Raw genomic sequence first — 27,880 nt, forward strand, 5'->3', positions numbered from 1 at the left:
GCGGTGCCCCCCCCCCCCACCCCCCGTGGACATGAGAGGGGCCCCTGCTGTGCTGGGCTTGGGCACAGGTCCCGGGGGGCGTGGTGAAGATCAGGAAACTCAAACCTCACATGGTTTTGGGAGGGAGAAGAGCACGTGGACCAGCTAGGATCCGTGCGCGGTGTCCTGAAGGCAGCAGAGGGGCGACGAGGCGCTGAAGACCAGGCCTGTCTGGAGATGCCGGCTGTGGCGAAGACAAGGGGAAGGGTCGCCCAGCTACTGGGAGCGGCACGTGCAAAGGCCCCGGGCTTGGGAGACACGCCAGGGCCCCAGGGGGGTGGGCCAGCCGGCTGGGGCCACTGTCTGACTCCATGCACGCCAGCCCCGGTGCCCGATGGACTCGCCCCAGCGTCTGCGCCCCCACATGAGGGGGCGGCCTCTCCACCTCCCCGGCCAGCGCAGCCCCAGCCATCTGGAGCCGGCACTTAACTCCTCTCAAGAAAGCCCACCCTACAGGTGGGCAACTGAGGCCCAGAGAAGGAGGGAGCTTGACCAAAGTGGCACCAGGGTCCTCTGACCCCCAATCCAGTTGGGGTCTTCTGATCACTTCTGGAGCTGGTCCAGGCCACAAGGGGCAGGAAGAGGCTGAGGCTGGGGCCCCCCAGCAGGGAAGGGGTCACAGTCTGGTGCATCCGAGTGGCAACTGCCACGAGTGGCAGACAGACGCTAAGCAACAGCAATACCAGAAGTCACTCTCCAGCCCCCAAACGGCGGGACTGGAGGCCCATCCCTCCTGGGAAGGGGGCAGACCACATGGCCACCCGTGGCCTCACACCATGTCCCTATCTCCTGGCCTCTGCAGCAGGCCCCAGGGGACCACAGCGTGGACACAGACCTCGGCCCCCTGGGGAGCTGGGGGGGGCCACCGGAGACAGTGCAGCACTTTCCTGGAGGAGCGGTCAAGGCTGAGGGGGCGCGACGGGCCCCATCTTTACCGTTTCGGAGCCTTAGGATCAAGGCCCTTGGTCTAGTCGGGATTTCCGCAGATGAGGCGGTGAGACCTGATGCTCTCAGAAGGTGCCCCGGGGACCTGGTCCTGCCGGGCAGGGAAGCGGCACCGCCCCCCAGGCAGGCCGAGGGAGGCCAGCTGCTGGGAAGGTAAGCAGGCCAGGGGGCTCCAGGGGCGCGGAACCCCAGTGCAGCGGCAGGTGGCATTCCTGCCGGGGGTGGGCTGGCCGGGACACAGGGTACTTTCCAGAACCCGCCTGGATCCTGCCAAGGAGCCAGATGTAGAGTCTACCACCACCCAGACTCCGGGCTCCCCATGGCTCCCCTCACCACCTGATGCCTGTCACTCTCCCCGACTGAGTCTGCAGGGGCAGGGGCCAGGGGCCACCGGCCCAGGTCTCCCTCGGTGGAGGTGAACACTGCCAGTCCTCATCTTTCCGTTCCTCCCTACCGGGCAGACATCTTGCCAGCTTTCTGGAACCTTCTTTAAGGTAGGGCTGTATGTCCTCTGATGGCTGTTCTTTCCCCCTCCTCTGGCTTGGACCTGAGGACCTGGCAGCACCATCCCGACCCCGAGGAACAGGGCCGTGGCCCAGAGAGGCAGTGAGGCCTGCCGGGTGGGGACACTGAGCCCCCGGCGCCCCCTGCTTCTCCAGCTGCCTCCCCCGGGGCCGAGATCCTCGGAGCTGCATGCAGGCCTGTGACACGGCCCGGCCCGCCGCCCAGCCTGAGAATGTAAGTCTGGCCTGGAGAGACTGCCTGCGACTGAAGCCCTCAGTGAGGAGGGTTCCGGCAGACTCGGCAATTACTTAAAAATAATAGCAAGACTCTTTGTGAACGTTTGGAAATTTCCACAACAAAATTTTGAGAGAGCTATTTCGCCGCTGAACTCCAAACAACAGGTCAACTCAGGCCGTGGTGAAATCCGGGCTCGTGGTCGCATCCGCAGGGGTCTCTGGGGCTGCGGACACACGGGGCCGTGTCGGGGCCACAACGCCAGGAGGCGCTAGGGGCCAGGAGAGGCCAGGAGCCGGGACAGCTGTCCGCATGCTGTGCCACAGTCCCACACAACGCCGTCCAGTTCTGCCCAAAGGCCAACGGGGCCCCCGTTGAGAAACACTGTTGAATTACGGAGAAACCCCTCCAGGATTTGACACGGGTCTGCACAATAGCAACATTTCTAGACAGATGCAGTGGTTTCTCACCAGTGGTCTCCTCTATCGCTGATCAGTGAAAGAGCCACCAAGAAGCTTAGGCTCACCCCTTGGTGTCGGTGCAGGAGCCGCGTCCACAGAGAACCTGCACGTTGCTCCTGCTGTGGGGCCGGCCGAGCAGCTCTCCGGGGGTCGCCTGTGCCAGGCTGGGTCACGGGCGCACAGCAGACGCTCAGCCATCACAGGGATGCCTGGGGGTGGGGGTGGCACAACAGGGCCCTCAGCCAGCCTCCCCAGACCCCTCCCTCCTCGCGAAGGACCCTCCTCCCCGCCAAGGTAGAGGCCACTCGTTCACAGGCTTACAGCAGGCACTCAATACTGTCGGGGGAGTCAACAAACGTCGCACTGGATCCCCTAACTGCTGAGTGAGGGGGTGGGCACAATGACTGCCGAGGCCAGCTGTGTCTCAAAGCCCTTTGCGCTCAGTGACACCAGTGCTAAGATGCTGGCTGTGGGCGTCCACGGGCCACCGGGGCAGCGGAGGACCCGTCTGGCGCCGGCCTGCCCCTCGGCTGTCAAGCCCACGGCACCCATGCGGCAACAGGCCGAACCCTTGCAGTCCCTAGGCCACACCTGCCAGGCTGGTGGTTTCTGCCCACTTTAGAGGAGCCGCCAGGCAGAGCCTGACCTCACCCAGGCTTTCTGGCCTCTCCCCCGCCCCCGCCGAACATGCCCCAGGGGGGAAACGGAGAAGTGGGTCTTGTCCAGTAAAGAAATACTCTCAGCGCTTTTTATGCGGCATTCAAAGCACTTTGCAGACCACGCCTCCCCATCACTCCAGGAGGAGGAAGCCTCTGGAAAGGCAGGGCAGGTCCGGGGCCCCCCAGCGCCCCCCCCCCGCGCAGGGCCGGGCTAGGCCCCGTCGTCCTCCAGGACGCCCACGTGCTCGTACGCCTTCCAGGCCTGCAGGTTACAGCTCTTGAGGATGCTGCCCAGCTGCTGCCCAGGCCCCACTTCGAAGGTCCGGGGGAACTCCGTGCCCTTCTTCCTCTCGTACACGGCGTGCATCGTCTGCTCCCACTTCACCGGGGAGACCACCTGGCGCACCAGCAGTTTCGGGATGTGTTTGGGATGCGTGTATCTGTTCCCATCGACGTTCGAGTGGACGGAAACCAGAGGCTTCTTGACGCTGACGGACTCCAAGGCCCGGGCCAGGGGCTCCACGGCCGGCTCCATGAGGCGGGTGTGGAACGCGCCGCTGACCGGCAGCATCTTGGTGCGTCTGAAGTGAAACTTGGAGGAGTTCCTCCTGAGGAAGTGCAGGGCCTGGAGGGAAGGAGAGGAAGTCTAAGCCAAGGTCGTCCTGGGGGAGAAACGGCCAGTCCTGCACGGAGGCTGCCACCCCCGCACATCCACACCTGCTCCGGCTCAAGCCGGCCGTGCGGCTGGCACCCCTCGTCCCGCCCTGGGGGGTGGCCACTCGCACAGCCCACCCGCGCAGGCGACAACGGCACGGCCGAAAGAGACGGAGGCCGGGAAGCGGGGTCCGTCCCGGCGCCTCCTACGCGGCCCGGGGCTCCGGGCAGGTCACTCGGCCTCTCTGAACCGTTTTCATCCACAGAACGAGCACCGGCGCACCTGCCGCGCCAGGTGCCGGGAGGAGACCCCACCGGAGGGGTGAGAGGGCGGCGCGCGCGGGGACGCGCTGCCTCCTGCTGGCTTTCGGTGAGCCGTCGGCTACCCTTCCAAACCGTGAGAGCCGTTTTCCTGCTGCTCTGTAAACCTCAAGATAAAAATTCAGGAGCCTCCCGGCCTCCTTTCCTTCTCTCAGAGCCCCCTCAGCTGAGCTCTCTCGAGAAGAAGAGAGCTCTGTCTCCCAGAAGCCAAAAGCCTTCCGCTGAAGGGGTCTCGGCTCAGAAGGGGCCTCGTGGGCTAACGCGCCCAAACTTGGGACTGTCTGCAAACAACGTAATTTGCAAATATTTAAAAAAAATAGTAGATACTGTTAAGAGGCCCCATACCCTCCGGCACAGCCCGGGGCCTGCCACCCTGACGGCCCCCGCTGGGACCTGCTGAGGCCTCCTGGGCGCTGAGCCGCTTGTGCACGTCTCTCCAGGCTGTCCCCATCTGCAGCGGCTCAGAAGCCAGGCAGCCGCTCCCTAGAAGCCAGAAGGGAAGCCTCCGTCACAGCAGCTGCGTGACCTTGGGCAGTTCTGCCTTACCTCTCCGTGCCTCAGTTCTCTCATCTAGGAAATGGGGCTACCGACAATAGTTACCCCACAGGCTACTAAGGAGAACTCTGGCGGCACACAGGCGCGATGCAAGGGCTGGCAAGGGTCTCGGAGGCCATGCCCATCCACGTCCACTGGAAAAGTACGTAACAGGATGGCTATCTGTGCCCCGGAAGGGCAGGGAAGGATTCGCAGTTTCGGCTGGATGGCACTCGTTCACTGGTCTCTGTGGGCCCTCCCCACACGGCCCCCGGGCACGGCCAATGCCACCTGTGGCTCACCGTGTCCCGTGCCCGGCACGCTGGGCACAGAGCCCAGCTCAGCACAGAGCCCAGCTCAGCCTGGTACCGGAAGTGGGCCACGCCCGCAGGAAGCCCTGAGGGGGCCGGCTGGCCATCACTGCAGCAGGGTCCTGCCTGTCCTGACGCCTCACATCGCCACCACTCTCCCTTGTCCCCAGCCCGCCGTGGGGCACCCGGGAGCCCCCTCCAACATAGGCCTCCCCACCAGGCCCCGACCGTGTGGGCTATGGCATCGACACGGACGGCTACTCCGTGGCACTTCCTGCGTCACTCAGCATCCCTCCACGTAAGGTCTCCGGAGCCGTCCAGCGCAAGTCCCAGGTCAGGGCCGCAGGAGTCGAGCCACAGCCGGGGTGCGGCGGGCTCCTCTGCGGCTGGTCCCCAGCCCCGGCGCCGGTTTAGCAGAGGCCCGGGAGCTCTGTCACGTCAGCTGCCCTGCTCACGGGAGGCCCCGGCCTCGCCTGGGCTCTCTGCTGCGGCACGTCCGACCGAGCACAGGGCCAAACCCGGGACCCGAGGGGTCGGCGTCCTGGGCAGCGGACACTCTGGGAGCTGCTGGGGGAGGCTCCGCCCTTCCAAGGCTGTTGACGGGAATGAGCAACGTGGGGCCACAGTCCCTGGTCTTCCCGTCATCTCAGAGCTGCCACAAGAGGGACTGTGGCTCTCACTGGTTCCGAGGAGATTCACAAAGACACCGGGCACGCCGGCAACGCCTCGCAGGGGATGACGGATGGAGCACAGTCGAGTAGAAGAAGGTTCCAGAATGAGACAGGCCGGAGCTCCATTCTGCCTCCACCACATCTCAGTGCTGGCCGCTCTCTCTGCCTCGGCTTCCTCGTGTGTAAAACACGAGTGAGACCCCCTTCCGTGAAGCAGGGACTGGCTGCAGGGCCGGATGAGTCGTGTAGGCATGGCCTGCACCCGCAGCCCCCGCGGGACCCTGGGTGGACGCGCTCCGCGCCCGCTAGGTGGGGCTCTCCCCCTCCCCCTGCAAACCGGCCCTCCCAGCACCGCTCCCTGTGGTGCCTCAGGCCTTCTGGCAGCGGGGGGCCTGACCCCTGCTGTGCCCCAAACCCGGGTCACCTGTTCTCGGCTTATCAGTCTGTGTACCCTCAGTGCTCCTTACAGAGGGGCTGCTCCAGAGACGTCGGGGGAAGCAGTGACCGCAAGGAAGGACAGAAGGACAGAAAATGAACTCGGGGCAAAAACAGACACCTAAGAAAAGGGGGGAGGGAGGGAGGAGGAGGGAGCGACCCAGCAGGAAAGGCTTCTCCTCTTGCTAAGGAAGCAACCGGCTCGGAGGTTGTGAGAATCGCACTTTACTACAGGAAGGCCCTGATCTATGTGTGGCGGAGCGGGGACGGTATCCCGGCCTCTGGCCTCCCTCTGCAGTGCTACCCCCTCCCCCACCCTGCCCCCGGCTGGCCCTCAAACACTCCCCAAAGGCCGGGGCCAGGCAGAGCGGCCATGGCACCCCCGCAGGCTCACGAGTGTGGGTGGGACAGTTCCAGCCTTCCGGACCGGACTGGGGTCAGTGGAGGCCATTCCCATCAACACCAACCTGCAGGTGTCCTGAGATGACCCTGCAGTCAGGGAAGAGGTAGCTGGCCACCTCGCACACAGGGTTCTCTATGCCCAGAGTCCTGCAGTGTTCCCGGGCTTCCGAACAGGCGGAGGTGAACTTGGACTGAGGCTGGCCAAGGACAGACAGCATGCCACTGGGGACAGCGTCCGAGGCTTCCTGCATGGCCTCGGCTCGGATTTTCACCGCATGCAAACCTATCCAGAGAGAAGCGCATTTGGAAAAGTCAGGGCGTGTGATGGAGGAGAGGCGCCCAGACCCGAAAGACGAAGCACAGGTCCCACCCGGCCTGCAGGGGACGCGGACGCTGGTCATTCATCACTGGTCCACAAGGCCACGGCTCCACGCGTCTGCATCCACCACGCAGGGATGGTGCCGCCATCACGAAAAGGGCGGGTGCTGTCCTTGGCATTCGAGAAAGGAAAGCACAGGGCTCCGGCCTTAAAGCCGGCTTCGTGTTCGATGGCATTTCTTAACCAGGGGGGATTCTGCCTCACGGCAGCGTCTGCAGCCACTTCTGATTGTCACAGCAGTGGAGTGGGGGGGGTGAGGGAGACGTGCGCATGCTACCGGCACCTGGCCGATAGAAGCCAGAGACCCTGCTCGGCATCCTACAATGCACAGCTCCCCCCAGACACGGAACACCTGGCCCCCAATGTCAACGGTTGAGAAACCCTGGTGCAGAGGAACAGACTTTGAGCTATGCGGTTTCGGGCAAGTCGTGACCTTCTGGACTCAATCTTTAGTTACTATAAAGAGAATGAGAATATCGCATCTGCTAGATTGTTGGGAAAACTGGGAATTAGTGTTTCAATAATACAGGATTCTCCTAAATCCAGCTTTACTGCCCCCACGTGGAGTTGGAGAACCGGCTGCCGCCGAGGCGAACGAGCTGCAATGCAGCCTCCTGGTTCAGTGCAGCCCAAGTGCAAGGTGAGAGGACAGGGCTGTGCCTGTGGCCGTGACGTAAGAAGGGCCTGTAACCGCTGGACACCCACCATCCTGGTCCTGGGCCTGCTCCCTGGAGGGAGGGGGTGACCGGACCAAGGAGAGGGTGAGGGACCCGTCCACTGGCCCCTTACACAGAAGGCTAAGGGGGAAACACAGTGATGGCCCCGGGGAGGAGGGAGGAGAGAACACACGGGAAAAGAGGAGAGAGCCCCTCCCACGCAGGCACTGGGGAACTACGCAAATCGTCAAGTGAAGTAAAACCAGGATGCACATACGCTGTAATTCTGCAAATTACGTACACATAAAACTACGTACGTATGAAACAGTTTTATTAGGATGCGTGAATGTGCAACAATTCTTATTGCTTCCTTAACGGGGCCACAATGCTGCATTTTAAAACACTGAAATTGGGGCGCCTGGGGGGCTCAGTCAGTTGAGCGTCCAACTTTGGCTCAGGTCTGATCTCACGGTTTGAGTCTGAGCCCCGTGTCAGGCTCTGTGCTGACAGTTCAGAGCCTGGAGCCTGCTTCGGATTCTGTGTCTGTCTCTTAAAACTGAATAAACATTAAAAAAATTTTCTTTAAAAACCTAAAAAAAACCCACTGAAGTAAAAATCACATAAAATATAACCAGTTTCGAGTGCATAATTCAGTGTTTTTTTGTTATTCCCACAAAACACCCCATATCCGCTAAGGAACCCCTTCCCATTTCTCCTTTCTCTGCCCCCAGTAACCTCTCGTCTGTTGTCCCTGTGGATTTGCAGATTCTGGATATTCCGCATGAAAGGGACCACGTGGTTATGTGACCGTGTGTGCATGGCTTCTTTTTCTGAGCACGCTTTTGAGGTTCATCCAGCTGCACCCTGATCAGCACTGTAGCCCCTGTCACGGCCCAGTGACACGCTGTTACACAGACGGAGGGCAATTCGTTCCTCATCATCTGATGGCCACGTGGGCTGTTTCTCTCTTTCGGCTGTTGTGAGCAATGCTGTTGCGAACACCTGTGTACAGGTTTTTCTGCGTGGATGCATGTTTTCATTTGCTGGGTACATACCTATGGGTAGAACCGTGGGGCCACACGGTAATTCTATCTGTAACTTCCTGAGGAACTGCCGAACTTCCACCGCGGCCGCGCCATTTTACAGCCTCACCCGCAATGTCTGAGGGTCCTAGTTTCTCATTCTTGCCAACACTATTATTATTACTACATTTTCTTAGCTAAAGCCATCCTGGGGGTGTGAGCGGGTATCCCAGTGCGGTTTTGATGTGCATTTCCCTAATGCTGAGTGATGCTGAGCATCTTTTCATGTGCCTGTTGGCCATGCGTATGTTTTCTTTCGAGAAATGTCTGTTCAAGTCCTCTGCCCATATTTAACTATAAGCAAAATGGTTTAACTATGAGCAAAATTCTTTTTTAAACATTTTTTAATGTTTACTTATTTTTTGAGAGAGACAGACACCGAGTGCGAGCAGGGAAGGGCACAGAGAGAGGGAGACACAGAATCCGGCACCGTATCTGGGCTCTGAGGTGTCAGCACAGAGCCTGACATGGGGCTCGAACTCATGGACTCCGAGATTATGACCTGAGCTGAAGTCGGATGCTTAACTGACTGAGCCACCCAGGCGCCCCACTATGAGCAAAACCCTTAAGAAGTAAAACTGATACGGGGCGCCTGGGTGGCTCAGTCGGTTGAGCATGACTTCAGCTCAGGTCATAATTTCACGGTTCGTGAGTTCAAGCCCCACCTCGGGCTTGCTACTGTCAGCCTGTCAAGTGTGGAGCCCACTTTGAATTCCCTGTCCCCCTCTCTCCGTCCCTCCCCTACTTATGCTCTCCCCAAAATAAATAAACATTAAAGAAAAAAAAAGTGAAACTCACAGGCTCAAGATCAAACAATCAGTTACTCTTTTTCATTCCAGGACTGTCTGTGGAACACAATCATGTGACAGGCACTGTGGTGTGTGAGTGGACGGAGAACACCCAGGACAGGGCGGGGCCAGTCAAGCAGACAGAGCTCAGGAGATTCTAAGAAAGAAAGAAACCCCCACCCCCACCCCATGAACCCTTCCGGCTTAAAACGGAGTCAAGGTGAAGTCTGGTCCTCGGGCTCTAATGCCGCTCTCATCTATGTGCTCCTTTATCACCCGAGTGGCTCCAGGATGATTTGTGGCAGTGTCCTGTGTCCCCAGTTGAGCCCAGCAAGAGAACACCCCAGCACAAACCCGAACCCCTTCCTGGGTACCTTCTGAAAACTCCATGGCTCCCGCAAACACGAGGGCTGCAAATTCTCCCACACTGAATCCGGCAGCAGCGACGCAGTTCTCAATAACCTGTGGCGACAGAGGCAGGACATGAGGCCAAGTTCTCGGGGGCGTGGGGTTGGGGGGTCAGTCTGGGGCTCTGCACTTGACAGCTGGCAGGGTGTGGAGAGGCTCCGGGGAGCCAGGAGCCGCTGGCCTGGTGCTCTGGCTACAAGAGGGCACTCCTCCTACCGACGAGGGCCTTCCCCGGCTGGTGGACTCTGGTGGAAGTGGGACTCCAACCCAGGGCCCTGGATTCTCCTGCCTCCGCCCTGGAGATGCCTCTCGGGCCTGATGGAGCTAGAGGGAGCTAAGCATAGAACATAACATGCCTCAGGGTCACAGAGAGCTGGATTTGTACTCTAAGCCTGGGAGAGTTTTCTAACTTCTTTGAGCCTCAGTTATCCCGTCTGTGGAATGGGGACAGGGCAGAACCTACCTCACAAGACTACTAAGAAGACTGCGCGAAGATAATGTCTCTGAAGTGTGGAAGCACAGACCTGGCCCAGGGGCAGCACTTGTTACTAGACTCCACAGGACCACTCAACTAATTCCGTTCCCGTCTCTGAGTCACCTTTCCTCATCCACAAAGTAACTGTATTTACCTCACCTGAGAATGGAGTAAAGGGTGTAAAGTAGCAGCTAAACATTTACTGTCCTCATATTATTAAACATGAATAGTCAATTCACGCCTTCAAGTGAAGTGACATTCTCACACATCTTAACGATCCTTCATTTAAGGATGAAGTTTAATCCTTCTAAAATAATTTAGGAATCAACAAACGACTAGGGTTATTCAAAATCGCAGCCCAGCCCTCGACTCCTGAACCCCTTTCCCTGCTCCATTTTCCTTTCTGGGACACCCTATTTAACATACTAGGTCATTTAGACAGTATATTTATTCTTCATTATCTATCTCCCTTCCCCAAACATGCAGGCTCCGCTGGGGCACGGCTCCCTGTTTTGTCCAGGGCTGTGTATCCCCAACGCCCAGGACAGTGCCTGGCGCCGAGGGGGCACTCGGTAAGAATCTGCGTTAGACGTGGGAGCGCTCGGGCCTGGCAGGGGCGCCCTGGCGGGGTTGGCAGAGCTGGCGCAGAGCCGGGCCTTACCGAGGGCTGCAGGTGATGCAGCTTCTCGACGGCGGCCAGCGAAGCCACGAAGACAGCGGGCTGGCAGTGCACGGTGCGGTCCAGGTCCTCTTGCGGCCCGTGCAGGCTCAGCTCCAGCAGGTCGTAGCCCAGCACGCTGCGGGCGGCGGCGTAGAGCTCGCGGACGCGCGGGTAGCCGAGCAGCCCCCGGCCCATGCCCACCACCTGGCTACCCTGGCCCGGGAAGAGCAGCACCGAGCACNAGCGAGGGCGACGCGGCGCGGTCCTTGACGCATTTCCTGCCGGGCGGGCCGGGGGCAACCTGGGGCGGGAAGAAAGGTTCCGCGGCTACGGGTTCCGCCCCGGCTCCGAAAGCCTGTGCGGTTGCGCGCCAGGGCCTGGCGTGACCCAGGCGCTCCCGGCAGCCCGCGGAGGAAGGAGCGAGAAACGCCGGGCACCGCAGAGCCGTCAGCCCGCGCAAGAAGTTGTTGCCTGAACAGCGAGCGCACTGTAACACTCACTCTTTCTACCTAGCTTGTGAAGGGGTTTGAGACTTTCCACGTTATTTCTCCTGATTTCTCAGCAGCTCTGTGTGGTCTTGGAGAATCTTGCCTACAAGCCAAACAGGCACCTATGGGTATCCAATAAGCATCTGTTCCATTGAACAAAGCCCTGGATATTTTCCCGACATTAGCTTATTTTGTATGTATGTATGTATGTATGTATTTTTAAAGTAGGCTCCATGTCCGATGTAGGGCTTGAACTCATGACCCTTAGATCAAGAGTCTCTTGCTCTACTGACTGAGCCAACCAGGCACCCCCCTGGCGTTAGCTGATTTAATTCCTCCCAGCAACACGGTGATGGATAGGTGCTGTTATTATCCTCAGTTTACAGATGAGTGGGCAAGGCACAAAGACTGAATGACAGGTGTTTAGAGTCTGGAGAGGCATTGGAAATACGGGTTATAGGTTTCTGAGCAGTGGTGTAAGGCTGCGACAGGGAGAGTGTAACTCTGATCTCACCCCACTTACCCTCTGCTCCTCTCTCATTTCCTGCCAGCCCAGGAGACAGACATACACACACACCCCTCATCATGAGAAAGATCCAGGTAGAATTACATCTGCAAATCTACTTCAGTGAGTTTGTCCTAAGAATCAAATGCACAAAGCCCTAACTCGCAGAACATCCAGTGCACCCTTGCTTTTAACAAGAAAAAAGTGGAAATGAGCCATACATTCGACGAGAGATTTCTTAAATGGGTTACAGCAGATGATACGACCCTGAGGTCATCAAAGATGTGGAGTTGATTTTCAGGTTAAGACGTGAATAGAATACACACTGCCTCCAGAAGCCTATAAATACACAGGAAAGGAATCTTTTAAAGGCATAAATCTGCCAGGACAGGGGGAACCAGAAAGAGGGCCCTTGCAACAAAGCCTGGATGCTGAAAAGCAGGAAGACCAGTATTACCTGACTTCGCAGACTCCGGACAGCCACATCCCTCCTGACGGTGGGGGAAGCTGACCACATCTTATTTATCAGGAGACTTGTCAAAAGCTTAGGAACTGGCTGCTTATAGATCTAAGGGTGAAAGAAGGGTAAAATAAAGTGGACTATTTGAAGGCATCTTTGAAGAACGGTTAGATCTTTACTGTTTCTTTTAGAGACAGTATGTGAGGGAGGAATGGCAGAGAGAGAGTGGTGGGGACAGAGGATCTGAAGTGGGCTCTGTGCAGACAGCAGAGACCCCAGTGCAGGGCTCAAACTCACAACCGGTGAGATCATGACCTGAGCCGAAACCAAGAGTTAACTGCTTAACTGACTGAGCCACCCAGGAGCCCTGAACAGTTAGATCTTTAGGCCCCTCTCTCTGCCACTGAGTGGTGCCCCTCCCTCATTCTGGCAAACATTTGGGATTTAGCTCCGGAAAGGACTGGACCGGGACAGTGGGGAATGTGGGTACTCCGCTAAAGTGGGTGGATGCTGAATGCTGAATGCAGAGACCTCCTCCAATGCTCTCCTTCACTAAGCTCCCAGAAACCTGGAGCCAGGCCCTTACCCTCCACGAAAGAGACTGAAGGACTGTGGGGAATCTGACCAGTCCAAGAGGAAATCTGAAAGATATTGACAATCCAGGAAGTTCCCAGAGAGATGGCCAGACAAGTTCCGACTTACATGATGTTAAACCAACAAATACCATCCACACACGTATTTTCCTCCCTCCTAATCATGAGCAGCCAGCCCAAAATTCCCAAGCATCTGAGGAAAGCCTCTTATAAACAGAAAACACACACACACACACACACCTACAATGCATGGGGTTCAGAGCCTATGATAAGAGAAGAAAATAATTGTTTTAAGAAAACTATCACAGATAGTTGAGAAGTAAGAGAAGGTGCTATATCCATGAAAAAAAATCAACAAAAAGTTATATATAAAAAAAGAACATTTAGAAAACAATTAAGAATCCCTCAGAAATTAAAGAGTACAACAGCAGAATTGAAAAACTCAATAGTAAGCCAGGAAGAGACCGTTGAGGAAACCTCACAGAAGGTAAAACCCTAGAATCCAAAACTCAAACCAAAACCAAAAGACCATGAGAAGCAGAAAAGAAAAGGAAGTTACAGGACCAGCCTAGGAAGTCGAGGATTCTGAGTAACAGGGGTTTCAGAAAGAGAAGTGAGAAAATGGAGGGAAGGAAATCATCAAAAAAAAAAAAAAATTCAGTTTCTGAAAAATTAAGGGTATGAGTTTCCTATATGGGAGGGTCCCCTGAGCATGGGCATAATGGATGAAATTAGACCCACATAAGGACTATCCGTGTGACAGTCCAGACCTCTAGGGACAAAAATATATTTTTTTAATGCTTTATTTATTTTTGAGAGAAAGAGATAGAGACAACATGAGCAGGGGAGGGTCAGAGAGAGAAGGAGACACAGAATCTGAAACAGGCTCCAGACTCTGAGCTGTCAGCACAGAGACCGACACGGGGCTCAAACCCACGAACCATGAGATCATGACATGAGCCAAAGTCGGACGCTTAACCAACTGAGCCACCCAGGTGCCCCTAGGGGCAAACATCTGAAAACCCTCCAGGAAGAACAAAACAGGTCACATGCCAAGGCTCCAATCTCTGAATGGCTTCGGCCTGCTCATCAGCCTTGTGGCTGGAAGCCACTGAGTGTCTGGAAGACTGGATGTCTTCATGACCTGGAGGGACAGTGGTCTCCAATTTTGAGTTCTTACTCAGCGAAGCATCAGTCAACCATGAGATAGAAGGCAAGATTTCTTCTTTTATCTTGAGAGGGACAGAGACAGTGCGAGTGGAGGAGGGGCAGAGATGGAGAGAGAGAGAGAGAGAGAAAGAGAGAGAGGGACGGAATCCGAGGCAGGCACTGCACTGTCAGCACGGGAGCCTGATGCGGGGCTCGAACTCATGAAAACGTGAGATCATGACCTGAGCGGAAACCAAGAGTCGGATGCTAACTGATGTGCCACCCAGGAGCCCCTAGAACGCAAGATTTCAAAACGGTGTCTCCTACGCAGTCTATGTCAAGACCCCCTGGAGAATGGGCTCATCACAAACGTGGGGGGATCCATCTAGGAAATGAGGAGTCAGACAGCAGAGGGGAGGAGGGCATCCCCGAGGTGGTGGCCAAGAGAGACCCTGGAATGATGTGTGCCCCACGCCTACAAGGGCCGCCGTCACCAAGCCCCGGGCAGTTACTCTACTACCTACGTGGGGACAGAATCCCCAGTGAGCCTGGCCCAGATTCCTGCCTGCACTTGGCCGGTCTTGATCACGGATTGATACCTCTTCTCGCCTCCACTCCCTGCTGCTTCCTCAGCGGCCCGTTCCCCCCTCATAGAAGTGAGCACCCCTACTCCTGAGATCTGGACACACGTCCAATGAGCTCACAAGCAAGGACACAGAAAAGCCCAAGCCTCTGACCATTTCCTGCTAAATGGCCACGTCGCAGCCGCAGATGTGCCGCCAGGGGAGCCTCGCCCCCAACCTTGCCAATGTTTGTCAGAGGCCCAATTCTGTTTTTCCTTCCCAGGGATCTGCCTCTGGTCTGACCGTGATGCCTGCCCTCTCCAGCCAGGTGGGTGCTGCCCCAGCAGCAGCACTAGTTCAAAGCTAGTCAGTAGAGTCCTACCTGGGTGGTATTAATACAACTCTAAAGGAGGGGCGCCTGGGGGGCTCAGTCGGTTAAGCATCCGACTTCGCTCAGGTCATGATCTCACGGTTCGTGGGTTCAAGCCCCGCGTCAGGCTCTGTGCTGACAGCTCAGAGCCTGGAGCCTGCTTCAGATTCTGTGTCTCCCTCTCTCTCTGACTCTCCCCTGCTCATGCTGTGTCTCTCTCAAAAATAAATAAGCATGAAAACGGGCATATTTAACTCACAAGTCCAGTTAGAGGTGACCTTGGGGTGACAGGAAGGAATCAAAGAGAATACCAAGAGCCCTGGCAATCTTCTCTTCCTTAACCTGGGGAGGGGACACTCAGGTGTCTTTTTATTTTTATTTTAAAGGGTCCACAGCATTTTATATACATTTCTGTTTGTAGGGAACCCTTCCCAATGAGGTAAAAACAATGTAGACAAAGGTTTGCTAATGTGGAAGGAGGCTTCTGATTTATTGTGAGGGGAAGAAAAATTATAAAACCATTTACAGCGTGAAGGTGTTCTTGTAAAGGAGTGTGTGACGCTCTTGGAAAAAGGCGTGGACAAAGTCACTTAAGTGTTGGCTGTGTTTTGCTCTAGGCTATGGGTGACTAGGTGGCTTTATGTTTTCCTCTGTGTTTTCCAATTCCTTTACAATAAATGTGGATTTCTCATGTAATAAGGTAAGCTCATAAATAAAATATAAGGAAATACTTTCCCTGAATTCCACGTGGAATTGGGAAGCCCAATGACACCCTGGTTAAGAGTGCAGATCCTGGGGGCATCTGGGTGGGAATCCCGACTCCACCGCTCTGGCGCTGTGTGACCTCGGGTTGCTCCCTCACCTCTCTGAACCTGTGGGGGTGTTTTCCGTGCCTCCCTCCTGGATCGACTGAGGCCAAAGGTTGGGTTTGGTTGTGTTGTATCCTCCAGGGTTCAGCCCAGGGCTGGGCACCCTGAGGTGCTCAATATATAGGCCAAATGCCCAGGACCAGCTCCAAGTTCAGTGCCGTGGAGCTTAGAGGTCACTGCCTACTTAGAATGGGGGAGGCACAGAGTTGGGGTTTTGGAAGAGCTTGCCAGCACGGCACTGGAGAGCAGTCAGACTCGGACACGAGGGGTGTCCAGGGTACGGGGTGGGGGGTGCTCTAGGCAGGGACACAGAGGTGGGAAAGGGTGAGGTGGTCGCCTTGACCCCAGTTTGCCAGGGCCTCCAGTGCCAGTCTGGACTGGATCCTAAGCAGTGGGAGCCTTGGAGGGTCCTCAGCAGAGGAGGGCAGTGGGAGACACAAGGGGGGAGCTGGGGGCAGCTAGGGGCTGCCGCTGCTGCTCGGAGGAGGGACAGGGACTGTAGCCCAGGCTCAGGTGGGGTCCGGGGGGCTGGGCAGGAGCGAGGTGAAAGTATCCAGGCACACCCGGTGTGGCATCTCCCTCCACACGAAGACCTGCAGCATGAATCCCTAGGGCAGCCGCCGCCCCCCCCCAAACTGCAGGGTCACGTCTGTGAGAGGTGTGTGGACTTCACACAAACCTGTGCGTTTGTTCTCGGCCCCTCCCTTTGACCCTGGCATGCAGCAGACATGTGGGGACAGATGTCTCTTGAGCCTTGAGCCCCATGGGTAGTAGGGGTGAGGCTGGAGGGAAGCTGCACCGTCTCCTCCCCACGAACCTTCCGGGGGGAGGTGAGTGTGCCACTTGGCCAAGCCACAGGCACCTCCTTACAGGAAGCGGGTGCAGGCTGGCAGCTCGCTGGGAGGTGTGGCCAGACCGATTTCATCAGGGCCGGCAGTGACAGCGCCAGCTGGCACAATACTTTGAGGGACCCAGGAAAATGTTGCAATTTATTTTAATTAACTAACTAACTAAATAACATTTTAATTAATGAATTAATTAACGAATGAATTAAAATATTTTCTTTTTTAAAGTAATCTCTATACCCAACACGGGGCTCGAACCTACACCCTTGAGATAGAGACTCACATGTTCCATTTGACGGAGCCACCCAGGCGCCCCGCTTTTTTTCAAGTAGGCTCCTTGCCCAATGTGGGGCTCAAACAGCCCTGAGGTCAGGAGTTGCATGCTCTACCCACTGAGCCAGCCAGGAACCCCTTGTTTTAATTTCTTTGAAAATAAGAAGAAAAAGAAACAATCTAGCCGGGATTATACTTGTCTTTTTATCAAAGCAATCAAAGGAGGAAGGGGCTCGAAAGGGCAAAATTATTTGTGCTGCAGCGCAGGACGCTCCAAGCCACCGTGGCTGGGGAGAAGAAGCTGTAGTTCAAGTTCATCCCGAGGACCAGTTCGGGCAACTTCGGCTCCTGCAGGCTGAGGGGCCCTCAGCCCAAGGACAGACCCTGGGCTTCAGTAGTAAAGCAGCACTGTAGATGAGGAGGTGAGACGTCCAAGGCCCTGGCTGGACATGCCGGGCCCATCAGGGTGACTCTGACAAAGTGGAGGTCACCTCTGGGCTGTGATCGTTGCAGTCTCTGCTCACTGAGTGCCAAGCGTCGGCAGGGCTCCCTGCCTGCATCACTCTGTGGCATCCTCGTCACTCCCGAGATGTTGTGCCGATTTTACAGGTGAGGAGATGGAGGTGGAGAGAACCAGTCACAAAGTGGCTGAGCCAGGACTAAGAGTCCAGCCTGCTTCGTGCCTGGGGCACCAGCTAAAGGAACTAGGGTACTCCCCCAGGGACGCGGGGGTCAGGACTATTGTGTGCTGGGGGGGTTGTTCAGGGCTTCCCCTTTCTGAAGTCGGTCCCTGTTGCCCCATTTTATAGATGGGAAAGGTAAGGCTCAAGAAGAGAAGCGACCTGCCAGCTGGGCGGGTCGCCGAGGGAAGGACCAGGCAGAGGCCGAGGCGGAGAGAGGCGTGCCCCGCTGGCGGGAAGGAGGCAAGGAGTGAGCTCTCCGGCGGNGGCTGGGGGGCGGACGCGAGTGGCTGAGCGGGGTACCGTGAGGACCACAAAATGCCCGAGAGACCTCAGGCTGCTGACCGACTTGAGACACTCCATTTCTAGGGGAGGAAACCCAGGCCGCAGGGGGAGGTTATTTGCGCACAGCCAGTTAAGGCCCCAGAGGGGGGCATCGCCTGGGACCTGCCTGTCCCCTACCCTTCCTGCAAAGGAGCTCGGAGCCCCGGGGGTGGTAGGGGCGGTGGGGTCTCCGGCTGTGAACACACTGCCGAGTTCTGGGGTCCGGCGAGTTCTGGGGTCCGCCCTGCTGGCCGGGCCTGGCCTGCTAGTGCACGGTGGTACCTGGTGCCCCGTGTGCTCTAATAAGGTGGATGGCAGGAGGGGCCGGGCTCGGGCCTGCTCTAGGGGCAGTGGACTGACGCTGTTCCCAAAGGGCCATGGGGCTAGGAGAGGGTCAGGGGAGGCTGTGCCCGAGAAGGGTGCCAGGCTGCCTGGCACACGGTAGGCTGTTGACCGAAAGGCCTAGATGGCAAAATGTGGGCCTCGAGCCTCTGGCGCCTCTGTGGGGTGAAGTGGGGGGCCCTGCAGGGCGGCGGGGGCGATGTCTGCTCGTGGAGCAATGGTATTTGTCCAGTGGCCTTGAAAGGAACCAGGGAGCAGGGGGTGGGGGATAGGAAGCCTCTTCCTGGAGCTGGGGGAGTGGGCTGCCTCTTGCTGCTTCTAGACAGCTGCTCGGCACACCCAAAGGGAGGCTCTGAGGGAATCCTTGGAACGGAGGGAAACTGAGGCTCACCCAGGGGCCCTTTACGGGGTCATACAGTGACAGCAGGTGGAGCCAGAGTTTGCACCAGTGTGGTTCAAAGCCTTGCTTCCTCTACCGTGCTCAAAAGGCTACTTTCTCTGCCTGCTCTGTGTGTGTGTGTGTGTGTGTGTGTGTGCGCATCCACGAGGTACACATTTGTGCCTGGCACTGACTGAATAATAGCTGTCTGTCTCTGCCAGAAACCGTTGACAGTGGGTTCCTTAGGGTGGGGTGAGGGGCTTGGGCCTTCTTTTTACTATATACACGTTTGCTCTTTCAGTATTTTATTTTTGAATCTGTTTCCCTCTCTTTTTAAAAAAAAGTTTGAGAGAGAGGGAGCGAGAGTGGGAGAGAAGGGGGCAGAGGGAGAGGGAGAGAATCCTAAGTAGGCTCCACATCCAGCATGGAGCCCCACGCCAGGCTTGATCCCAGGACCCCGGGATTCTGACCCGAGCCAAAATCAAGAGTCAGATGCTTAACCCACGGAGCCACCTAGGTGCCCCTATTTGTACTTTCTTTTCTTTTCTTTTCTTTTCCTTTTTTCTTTTCTTTTCCTTTTTCTTTTCCTTATTTTTGATTATGCAAGCCATGCCTGAATAGGCTCTTTGTGTTTAAAAAAGTAGTCATACTCCATAAAGCACNTATGCTGGGTCCTTTCATAATGAAGAAGATTCACAAAGCTTATAAATGAGGAGGATTAGCTGGGAGTCATTTAAAAGTAGCAAGGGTCTTCTGTGTCTCCCTCTCTCTCGGCCCCTTGCCTGTTCGCACTCTGTCTCTGTCTCTCTCTCTCAAAAATAAATAAGCATGAAACAAAAATTTAAAAAAAGTAGAAAGGAGTTTTAAAACAAGTCCCTGGAGAGCAGTGGCTTCAGTGAGAGATAAAGGTAGAGCTGGGGAGGTGGGGGTGGGAGACAGAGACAAAACTTTGTTTGGGGAGCAGTTTCTGCCACCCCCACGGAGGGCCCCCTGAGACTCACTAGCTCAGCCCCCACTTCACAGATGGGGACACAGAGGTCTGGGAGGTGAGATCTTAGGGCCAGAAGTGGGTCTGGTCTCTGGGCCAGGAGCGAAGCATCTCAAGGACAGGGCCTGATTCCCACCCTGAGGGGAAATCCTGTAAGTGATCCGGAGGTCCTGGGCGGAGGAGGGGTCTGGGGACTGGACACTGGGGCTGGGGCTGGAGAGAGTGAGCCTGTGGACCCGACGGAATGTTCCGACACTGGGCAGAGGGTGGGGCCACTGAGACCAGCAGACTCCCAGCTCGGGTGGGGGTGCTCTGGGCCTCAGAGTCACACAGACCTGGAAAATTCTGCTCCCTGTGCCTCAGTTTCCTCATCTGGACGGTGGGAATAATCACATCCACCATGGAGGCCAGGAGGGTGTGGCTCAGGATCCTCAGAAGAGAAGTGGCTGGTGGCCCCCCCCCGCGCCCCCCTCCCCCAGCAGCCACTGTGAAGAATAAGTGAAGTAATGACCTTGAGCCTAAGCCTGGTCCATAGCTTGCCATCTGCCAAGCACCACCCCCGATGCTCATTCCCCAGAGGCCTAGAACTTTCTCTGGACTCGGACAAAGGGCAGGTCCTGAGCCCTTTGCACTGGAAGTGCTCCTCTGAGCGGCCCCCGGCCACAGTGGAAACATCTGTGAGGCATCTTGCCCCACTTGGCACCCAGGGCCTGAAGGGCCGATGCTTTCTCAGCCTTGGGTCTATGCCATGGGGCCATTTCTGCCCCCAGTGGCCCCAGTACTGGCAGCCACAGTGCCTCACCCATCTGGCCCTCACTTGAGCCTTCCATGACCCCATGAAGCAGGCAGGGCAGGTTTTCTACCCAGCTGGTGTAAGGGAAACTGAGGCCCAGAGAAGAGCTTTGGCCTAGGATTACAAAGCAACCTGGAGACAAGCCAACATGTGGGTTCTTAGTCACCTTCTGACAGATGGGGAAATAGAGATATGTGGGTGGCTTTGCCCTCTGTCTCAATCCTCAGCCCTGGAGCCCTTTCCCAGCCCAGGGTGCTCCCTGACCTTCCCCAGCCCTCCCTGGGACCCCATCCCAGCGAAGATCTCTCTCAGACCTGCCAGAGTCAGCCCAGCCCAGTCCAGCCGAGCGTAACTCAGCCTGGTGGGTCCCCCAGTTGGGTGACTCAGGAGCTGAGCAGTCCCCAAGAGGCCACAGGAAACTCCCTGCCCGGGCTCTCTGGGCGTGGGAGGCATCTGGCCTTTCTGCGTCTGACCTTCGGGGCGGAGGAACTCTCTGATCCCCTAGGCCCAGTGAAGCGTAAACACAGCCTGGCTCTGGAAGGGGCAGCCGGGGGCGGGGGGCAGGAATACAGGCTCAGACCCTCCTCGGTCCCTGAAGCCTTAGGGAAGCCACCACCCTCTTGTGGGCTTCGGTTTGTCCCGTACCGCGGGGCCTTGGTTGGTGGGCTGGGGGCCCTGCTCAGCTGGCACTGTGAGCGAGTCCTGTGTGGGATTTCCCGGGCACCGGCTGGTTGCTATAGCAGGGTGACATGGGTGTCCCTGCCCACAGCACCTTGGGGAGGAGGATGGACACAGGTGGCAGAGTGAGCACACCTCAGAAACATCCTGCTCAGGGCAAAGAAGCCCTGTGTACGGTGTATCGTATCACCATTTACATGAAATGTCCAGGAAGGGTAAATCCACAGAGACGGAGGGCTGGCTACCAGGGGCTGGGGGAGGCAGGAACAGTGAGTGTCCGGGGGTTCATTCAGGGCGATGAATGAAAACGTTTGGTGATTGCACGACATTGGGAGCCTACTAAGTGTCACTGAATTGCGCACTTTAAGTGGTTACTTTTACGTTATGCAAATTTTACCTCGATTGAAAAAAAAAAAAGTAGGGGGAAAAAAGAACCCAGGACCGGGGACACTGATAGTCCCAGAGCAGCAGTGCTGTGGTGCAAGTGGGGGCTCGGAGGGTCCTGGTGGCACTTGCAGCGAAGTCTGGGGTCTGGGCTCGGGGCCTGATGCAGTAACAGATACTGAGCGTAATTAACAGATACTGAGCATAAGTAACAGATACTGAGCGTAATTAACAGATACTGAGGGTAATTAGCACGGACAGTGCAAGCTGTTATCCACACCAGGATACTCCCTATTTAACCTATTTGTAACTAATTTGGGACTTACAGAAAAGTTGTAAGCATAGTAGCAAGGTCCCCACATAGCCTCCACCCAGCTGGGAAGTCACAGTGGTGTGGCGCTCGCGACCACAGACCCCAGGTTTCCCACAGACCGTTGAGTGGACCCCGGGACCCTGCCAAATACTGCCACTTTGCTGTGGATCAGGCATACTTATTAGGCAGGCTGGGCTGTGTCCCCATTGCACAGATGAGGAAGCAGCTGAGGAGGCCCGAGGGGAGCCCAGCTGGGTGGCTGGGTCCCAGGGCTCTGCGTCCGCAGCTCCACACTCACCCGGCAGGAAGGAGCACGGGGCCGGGTCCTCTCTGTCGTGGTGACAGACCCTCGTGCTCACTTGTTCTGTGCTCCCTGGAGACCAGAGGGCGGCGCAGGAGGGCGGGACACAGGATCATCTACTGTTGGGTCCCTGTGTCACCTGCCCAGCCCTCCGCAGTGTTCATCCCCACAGTTCATGTGTGCAGTGACCTCGGGGGCTGGGGTGGGGTGGGGGCTGTCCCAATTCCGCAGGGACAGAGAATAGGCCCTGGGAGGGAGGAATCAGCCAGTCACTAGATGGAATCTGCTAGCACTCTATCGATAGTTCTGTTTAAAATGACCTTCATTGTAGATATTTTGGAAAACAATAAAACGTCGTAAATCCTGCTGCCAAGCGCAGGCTGTGGAATCCCCAGCTGCCCGCTTGCAGACGGGGCCCGGGCCGACGCCCACCCTGCTCCATGCCTCCCATCTTCCACTGGCAGATGGGACAAGGTGGCACAGGGTAAGGACTCAGGGTGGTGGGCAGTCAGCCTTTCCCCAGCAGCATTAGCTTTCAGATTATGACAGTTGCTAACATCTTCGTGAATCTGTTACAGTTTTTATTTTTATGTTTTATTATTTTTTTAATAATAAAAAAAGGAGATAGCATGAGCAGGGGAGGGGCAGAGAGAGAGGTAGAGAGAGAGAATCGCAAGCAGGCTCTGCATTGTCAGGCATAGAGCCCGATGTGGGGCTCGAACCCACCAACCATGAGATCATGCCCTGAGCTGAAATCAAGAGTTGGGCGCTTAACTGACTGAGCCACCCAGGAGCCCCAAATTTGTTACAGTTAAAAAAAATTTTCAGTGTTTATTTACTCTTAAAAACAAAATTTTTAAAAATATTTATTTTTGAGAGAGAGAGGCAGAACATGAACGGGCGAAGGGAAGAGAGGGAGACAGAATCTGAAGCAGGCTCTAGGCTCTGAGCTGTCAGCACAGAGCCTGACGTGGCGCTCAAACTCACGAGATCATGACCTGAGCTCAAGTCAGACGCTTAACCAACTGAGCCACCCAGGAGCCCCTGTTACAGATATCTGTGTTATCTCATGTTTTTAAAAAATTTTTAATGTTTTATTTATTTCTGAGAGAGAGAGCGAGAGACAGCATGAGCAGGGGAGGGTCAGAGAGAGAGGGAGACACAGAAACCGAAACAGGCTCCAGGCTCTGAGCTGGCAGTCAGCACAGAGCCCGACGCGGGGCTCGAACCCACCAACCTCGAGATCATGACCTGAGACGAAGTCAGACGCTCAACAGACTGAACCACCCAGGCGCCTCTTATCTCGTTTTTTGTTTTTTTTTAATTGAGATCAATCTGTGGTCAATTTTATATTCTTCTCTCCTCACTTACGTCATGTTGAGAACAATTTCACATTATTAGAGTCCTCAACAGCTGGATTTGGGGGTTGACCAGGGCTGATGGCCCCCAGTTGCTGGGCACTAAAGTTGCTTCGTGGACCCCCAGGCCAGCAGCTGCCACCTCTCCCCAGGGCAGCCTTGAGCCGCTGCTCTGAAGCCCCGATGGCTCCCCATTGCCTCCGGAGTGAGCAGGCCCCTTCCCTGCGTCTGCCCCCCTGCAGCCCTCTCTCCCAGCCCATGCCCGTCATTCTCTTCACCCGGATGCCCCGCCCCCGGGCCCCTGTGCAGGAAGGGCTCAGTGTGCCCCCCCAGCCCCCCCAGCCAAGACCATCTTTTCCTTGATGGAAAAGATCCCGGGTCAGGATCTGGATCCCAGGTCAGGGGTCCCCTTTCTGACAGGTCTGTGCACCTCTCAGGACCCCCCCCATGTCTACCCTGGGCCCCGGTCCCCCCCTTCTCCCCCACCCGGAGGCCATGCTGCAAATTTGCTGACCTGAATCTGGGCAGGTAACTTATCTCATGCAGACAAGCACCTCCAGATTCTCCAGTCAGGATCAGACTTTGTCGATGGGAGCCCAGCCTCCTCATTTTATGATGGGGAGACCGAGGCCCAGTCAGGGTGCTCACAGGCTTCGAGTCCCACAGCAGGTCCAGTCAGAGCTGGCCTGAGATGCCCAGCCTGGGGTCCCCCTTGCTGTCACTCTGGACTCTCAGTGGGCAGTTCAGTCTGCTGAGAGTCTCACTGGCTGCTGGGCGCCTAGTAGGTCCTCAGAGCAGACCTCGGGGCCGCTGGGGAAGGGGGCGTAGCTGATGAGCACAGTGCGCAAACCTGTGGCAGCAGGCAGGCCTGACGCAGGGGCCTTCCTTGCCCTGAGCCCTGCTGGCTTCTCTGGGCCGCCGAGGGGACCTCACCAGCCTTGAACTCTTGCTAACTCCTGCTCTTTCCCACCCGCCACCTCGGTGAGCCGGGGCGTCACAGAGGAAGCAGCTTTTGGACTGGGCAGAGCCCGGCCCCAGAGTGCTGTGGCCCCCGAGTGCTGTGTGACTCCAGGCGGGCTGCTTTCCCTCTCTGGCACACAGGGCAGGGATGGTGATTTTAGGGTGGGCCTGCAGGGTGGTGGTAAAATACCGGTGTTCCGGGATACTTCTCCCCCTGGGCCCGGCCTGGGTAGGCAGTGCTGACACCCCATTCTACAGAGGGCAATACTGAGGCCCAGAGAGTTGAAGTGATTTGCCTGAGGTCACAGTGAGTCTGTGGAGAGCCAGGATTTGAGCCAAGCTCTGTGTGATACCAGTGAGTGAGTGAATGAATGAATGAATGAATGGTGAGAGAATGAATGAGAAGTACTAGAACATAAAGTACAGGGTGTGGACTGGTGCAGGCTTCCCAGAGCATCGTGCTGTCAACTGGCCTGGGGAGGAAGGGCTGGGAAGACTTCTTGGTGGAGGGGACACAAACCGGTCTTGAATCAAACTCGACAGGAGCCCCAAGGCCAAGGGTGAGGGTAAGACAGAGGACAGGACCCTGGCAGCTGGGGCAAGCGCTGAGGTTGGGGCCACCTTTGGGCCAGGGGCGCCCCGAGGCTCCTGCAAGTCAGGGCAGCCTTCTGGGTTGGGGGGCAGGAGTTTGGGTGGAAGCGTGTTCCCTGGGGCCAGTGCACGGGGCTGGCAGGGGCTGCCGGTGTGAGCCTCACCCCTCCCCGCCCAGTGCTTGGGGAAGCCTCACCCCAGTTCTGGAGTGCTCCCCCCCCCTCACCCCGCCCCTCTCTTCTCTTTCAGAACTTTCCAGAACAGCAGCCGCAGTAGCAGCAATGGCCCCGCCTTGGGTGCCCGCCGTGGGCTTCACCCTGGTGCCCAGCCTGGGGGGCTTCCTGGGCTCTTACTACGTTCGCGGGGAGGGCCTCCGCTGGTACGCCAGCCTGCAGACGCCCTCATGGCATCCGCCCCACTGGACTCTGGGCCCCATCTGGGGCACCCTGTACTCGGCCATGGGGTAGGTGGGCGGGGCCCCAGGCCGGAGCCTCTCCCCCGCCACGTGCTCCCGGGGCAGGGCAGCAGGCACCGTTTCCTGGCCTGGTCTGCCAAGAGAGGGTGGAGGCGCCTTCGGGACCTGTTGCTTGTACAACGGAACTTTCTTCTCCTGGGAGGGGCGGGCCGGATGGCGCCGCGTCGCACTGGCACCCTGGCTGTTTTTGCAACTCCGGGGATGCGGGGGTGGGGGAGGAGGCTGGCTCAGACCTGGGCGGCTTCCAAGACCAATAGCGGCAGCAACAGTAACGGCAGTTCTCGTAGCTGCCGTTTGTTGAGCACCCGCTCCGCGCCAGGCTGTGTCTGGGTTAATTGGCAAGACCACCCATTTGACAAGGGGTCTGGAAAAGACGCAGAGCTGGCAAGTAGGGGCCCTGCAGGAAACCCTGCGGCTGCAGGAGCTGGACAGGTGAGGGCGCCCCCTGGTGGCTCTCATGGGAACTGCAACCAGCGGATGAAGCCTGCTTCCTGTCCTCCTTCTGGAATGTTCCCTGCATCCTGAGTCTATGCCAGCCCAGTACAGGGTGGGGCTGCAGATGCCAGGAGCCCAGGGAGTAGGTAGCACACGCCAGGCTGGATGTCCCCCCCCCACCCCCCGGGGCTCTGACGGGAATAAGACGCACACAAGTCTGTACAACCTGGGTGTCACGTGGGCACCACCCCCAGAGTCCCAGCCCCTCCTGTGTCCTGCTTTCTCCTCCCCGATCCGGGCCCCAGCACCAGGGTGTCCACCTCATCTTGCTTCGGCCTCCAGGCCGCCCACTCCTTCTCGGCCTCCCTCCACCAATGAGGTCCCGGGGAAGCACAAATGTGACCTTGGTCTCTGTCGTGGGACCCTGCACAGGCTCCCCGTGACCCTGATGAGGTCAGATTCTCATGGACCAAAGAGTTCAGGCTCTGGCCCTGGCCACCCAGGGTTCAAATCCTGACTTTACCTACCGGTTGCCTGCTAAGAGGTCTTAAGAGAGTCCCTTCACCTCTTTGTGCCTCAGTTTCCTCACCTGTAAAAGGGGATGATAGTACTGCCCACCTCCGTTTACCATGAAGATGTAACGAGTTAATGTTGGAAAGATCCAGAGCAGTGCCTGCGTGCATAAGAGCTGGAGGGCGCTGGCTGCCCTGTGCCCATCCCATCCCTGGCTGGGCCAGGCGCCTCTTTCTCCCTCGTGTGCCTCACGTGCTTTCCTCTTCAGAGCCTGATGATAATGATGGCAGATATTTATCGAGTGTCCCATGTGCCAGGCGCTGACTGAAGCACGGCCAGTGTGTTAACTCACATCCCTGCAGCAATCCTGTAGAGAGAATGAAGGCCCAGAGAAGTCAAGCAACTTCCCTGAGGTCACAAAGCAGCCGGGGCAGAGCATGCCTGAGCCGTCACTGTGTCGTCATAAGTGCGCGAGGCTCCCTGTCCTGCAGACAGCTTTTCGGTCTCTTCCCTGCTGGTGCCCTGACCTGTGGCCTCTGTTTCAGGTATGGCTCTTACCTGGTCTGGAAAGAGCTGGGGGGCTTCTCGGAGGAGGCTGTGGTTCCCCTGGGGCTCTATGCCGGACAGCTGGCCTTGAACTGGGCATGGCCTCCACTCTTCTTTGGCACCCGACAAATGGGCTGGGTAAGTGTGGCCTTGGCCAGTCTTCTTGGTCCCCAGAGATGGCGTGTGGAGGAGTGGCCTTTCTGTGGGGGACAGGGGCATCCCCTCCTAGATGAGGTGGGGGTCTAAAGATGGTCAGCATCTCTCAGAAGCTTAAGGGGCCAGCGCCGTCCTGTGGAGCCCTCCTCGGCTGCTTCTCCTTCAGTGAAGGAAGCGCTACAGACTCCTGATGGATCCAGATGGCCTTGGGTGGGGGGCCATTGTGTAGGAAGACACCACGCCTGGTGATGTGCACCCCTCATCCAGCATGGATCAGGCAGGGGTGGTCGTTCCCATTTTACAGGTGGGAACACTGAGGCAGAGAGTGAGGGAGGGGCTTGGCTGGGTCACTTAGGGGTGGAATGGAGTGTTCCCCTGAGTGCCGCCTGCGAGCGCCCAGGGGGGACGCACATCTGACGGGCACGTGAGCCTCAGGCCTCCCTGTCCTCTCTGCCCCTGTGTCCCTGCAGGCCCTGGTGGACCTCCTGCTGACCGGTGGGCTGGCAGGAGCCACGGCCGTGGCCTGGCGTGGCGTGAGCCCCCTGGCCGCCCGCCTGCTCTACCCGTACGTGGCCTGGCTGGCCTTTGCGGCCGCGCTCAACTACCGTGTGTGGCAAGACAACCATGGCCGGCGCAGCGGCCGAAGGCCCGCAGAGTGAGAGCGCCCCTCCTCCGAGGACTGTGGCCGCCCGCCAGTCAGGTGGTACCCGTGGTGGTGGCCCTAATCCTTCCGTGGCCACCAGGCCTGCAGGTGTCTCAGCCCGGGGGGGTCACCACCAGCTCCGGAAGTGCACCAGGCCAAGCTCCTGCCCCACAGACGGCGTCCTGCGCCTTCTGCACCTGCTCCAAGCAAGCTCTCAGACACGAATGTCATAAGCCAAATAAAGTTTGTAGCCTCCTGGCCATGGCCCTTTCACTTGAGCAGGGGAA

At 57.4% G+C, this 27,880-nt stretch overlaps 2 protein-coding genes across 2 annotated transcripts; one reads left to right on the forward strand and one right to left on the reverse strand.

Annotated features, from left to right (window-relative positions):
- Positions 1–2,917: 2,917 nt before the first annotated feature.
- MCAT (malonyl-CoA-acyl carrier protein transacylase) lies at positions 2,918–23,292 on the reverse strand. The gene is made up of 5 exons (XM_077757889.1): positions 23,288–23,292; positions 10,620–10,920; positions 9,450–9,537; positions 6,236–6,453; positions 2,918–3,467 (listed from the first exon to the last, which is right to left on the reverse strand). Exons 1-5 carry the CDS (start codon positions 23,290–23,292, stop codon positions 3,054–3,056), a joined length of 1,026 nt encoding a protein of 341 aa, XP_077614015.1. The 3' UTR covers positions 2,918–3,053.
- A 1,787-nt stretch (positions 23,293–25,079) lies between these two features.
- On the forward strand, positions 25,080–27,851 carry TSPO (translocator protein). The gene is made up of 3 exons (XM_077757865.1): positions 25,080–25,288; positions 26,794–26,932; positions 27,421–27,851. The coding sequence occupies exons 1-3, from the start codon at positions 25,107–25,109 to the stop codon at positions 27,607–27,609; spliced, it is 510 nt and encodes a 169-aa protein (XP_077613991.1). The 5' UTR covers positions 25,080–25,106; the 3' UTR covers positions 27,610–27,851.
- Positions 27,852–27,880: the final 29 nt, after the last annotated feature.

Source organism: Crocuta crocuta, unplaced genomic scaffold, assembly GCF_008692635.1.
Source record: "Crocuta crocuta isolate KB4526 unplaced genomic scaffold, BGI_CrCroc_1.0 scaffold143, whole genome shotgun sequence".
Classification (NCBI taxonomy): Eukaryota; Metazoa; Chordata; class Mammalia; order Carnivora; family Hyaenidae; genus Crocuta; species Crocuta crocuta.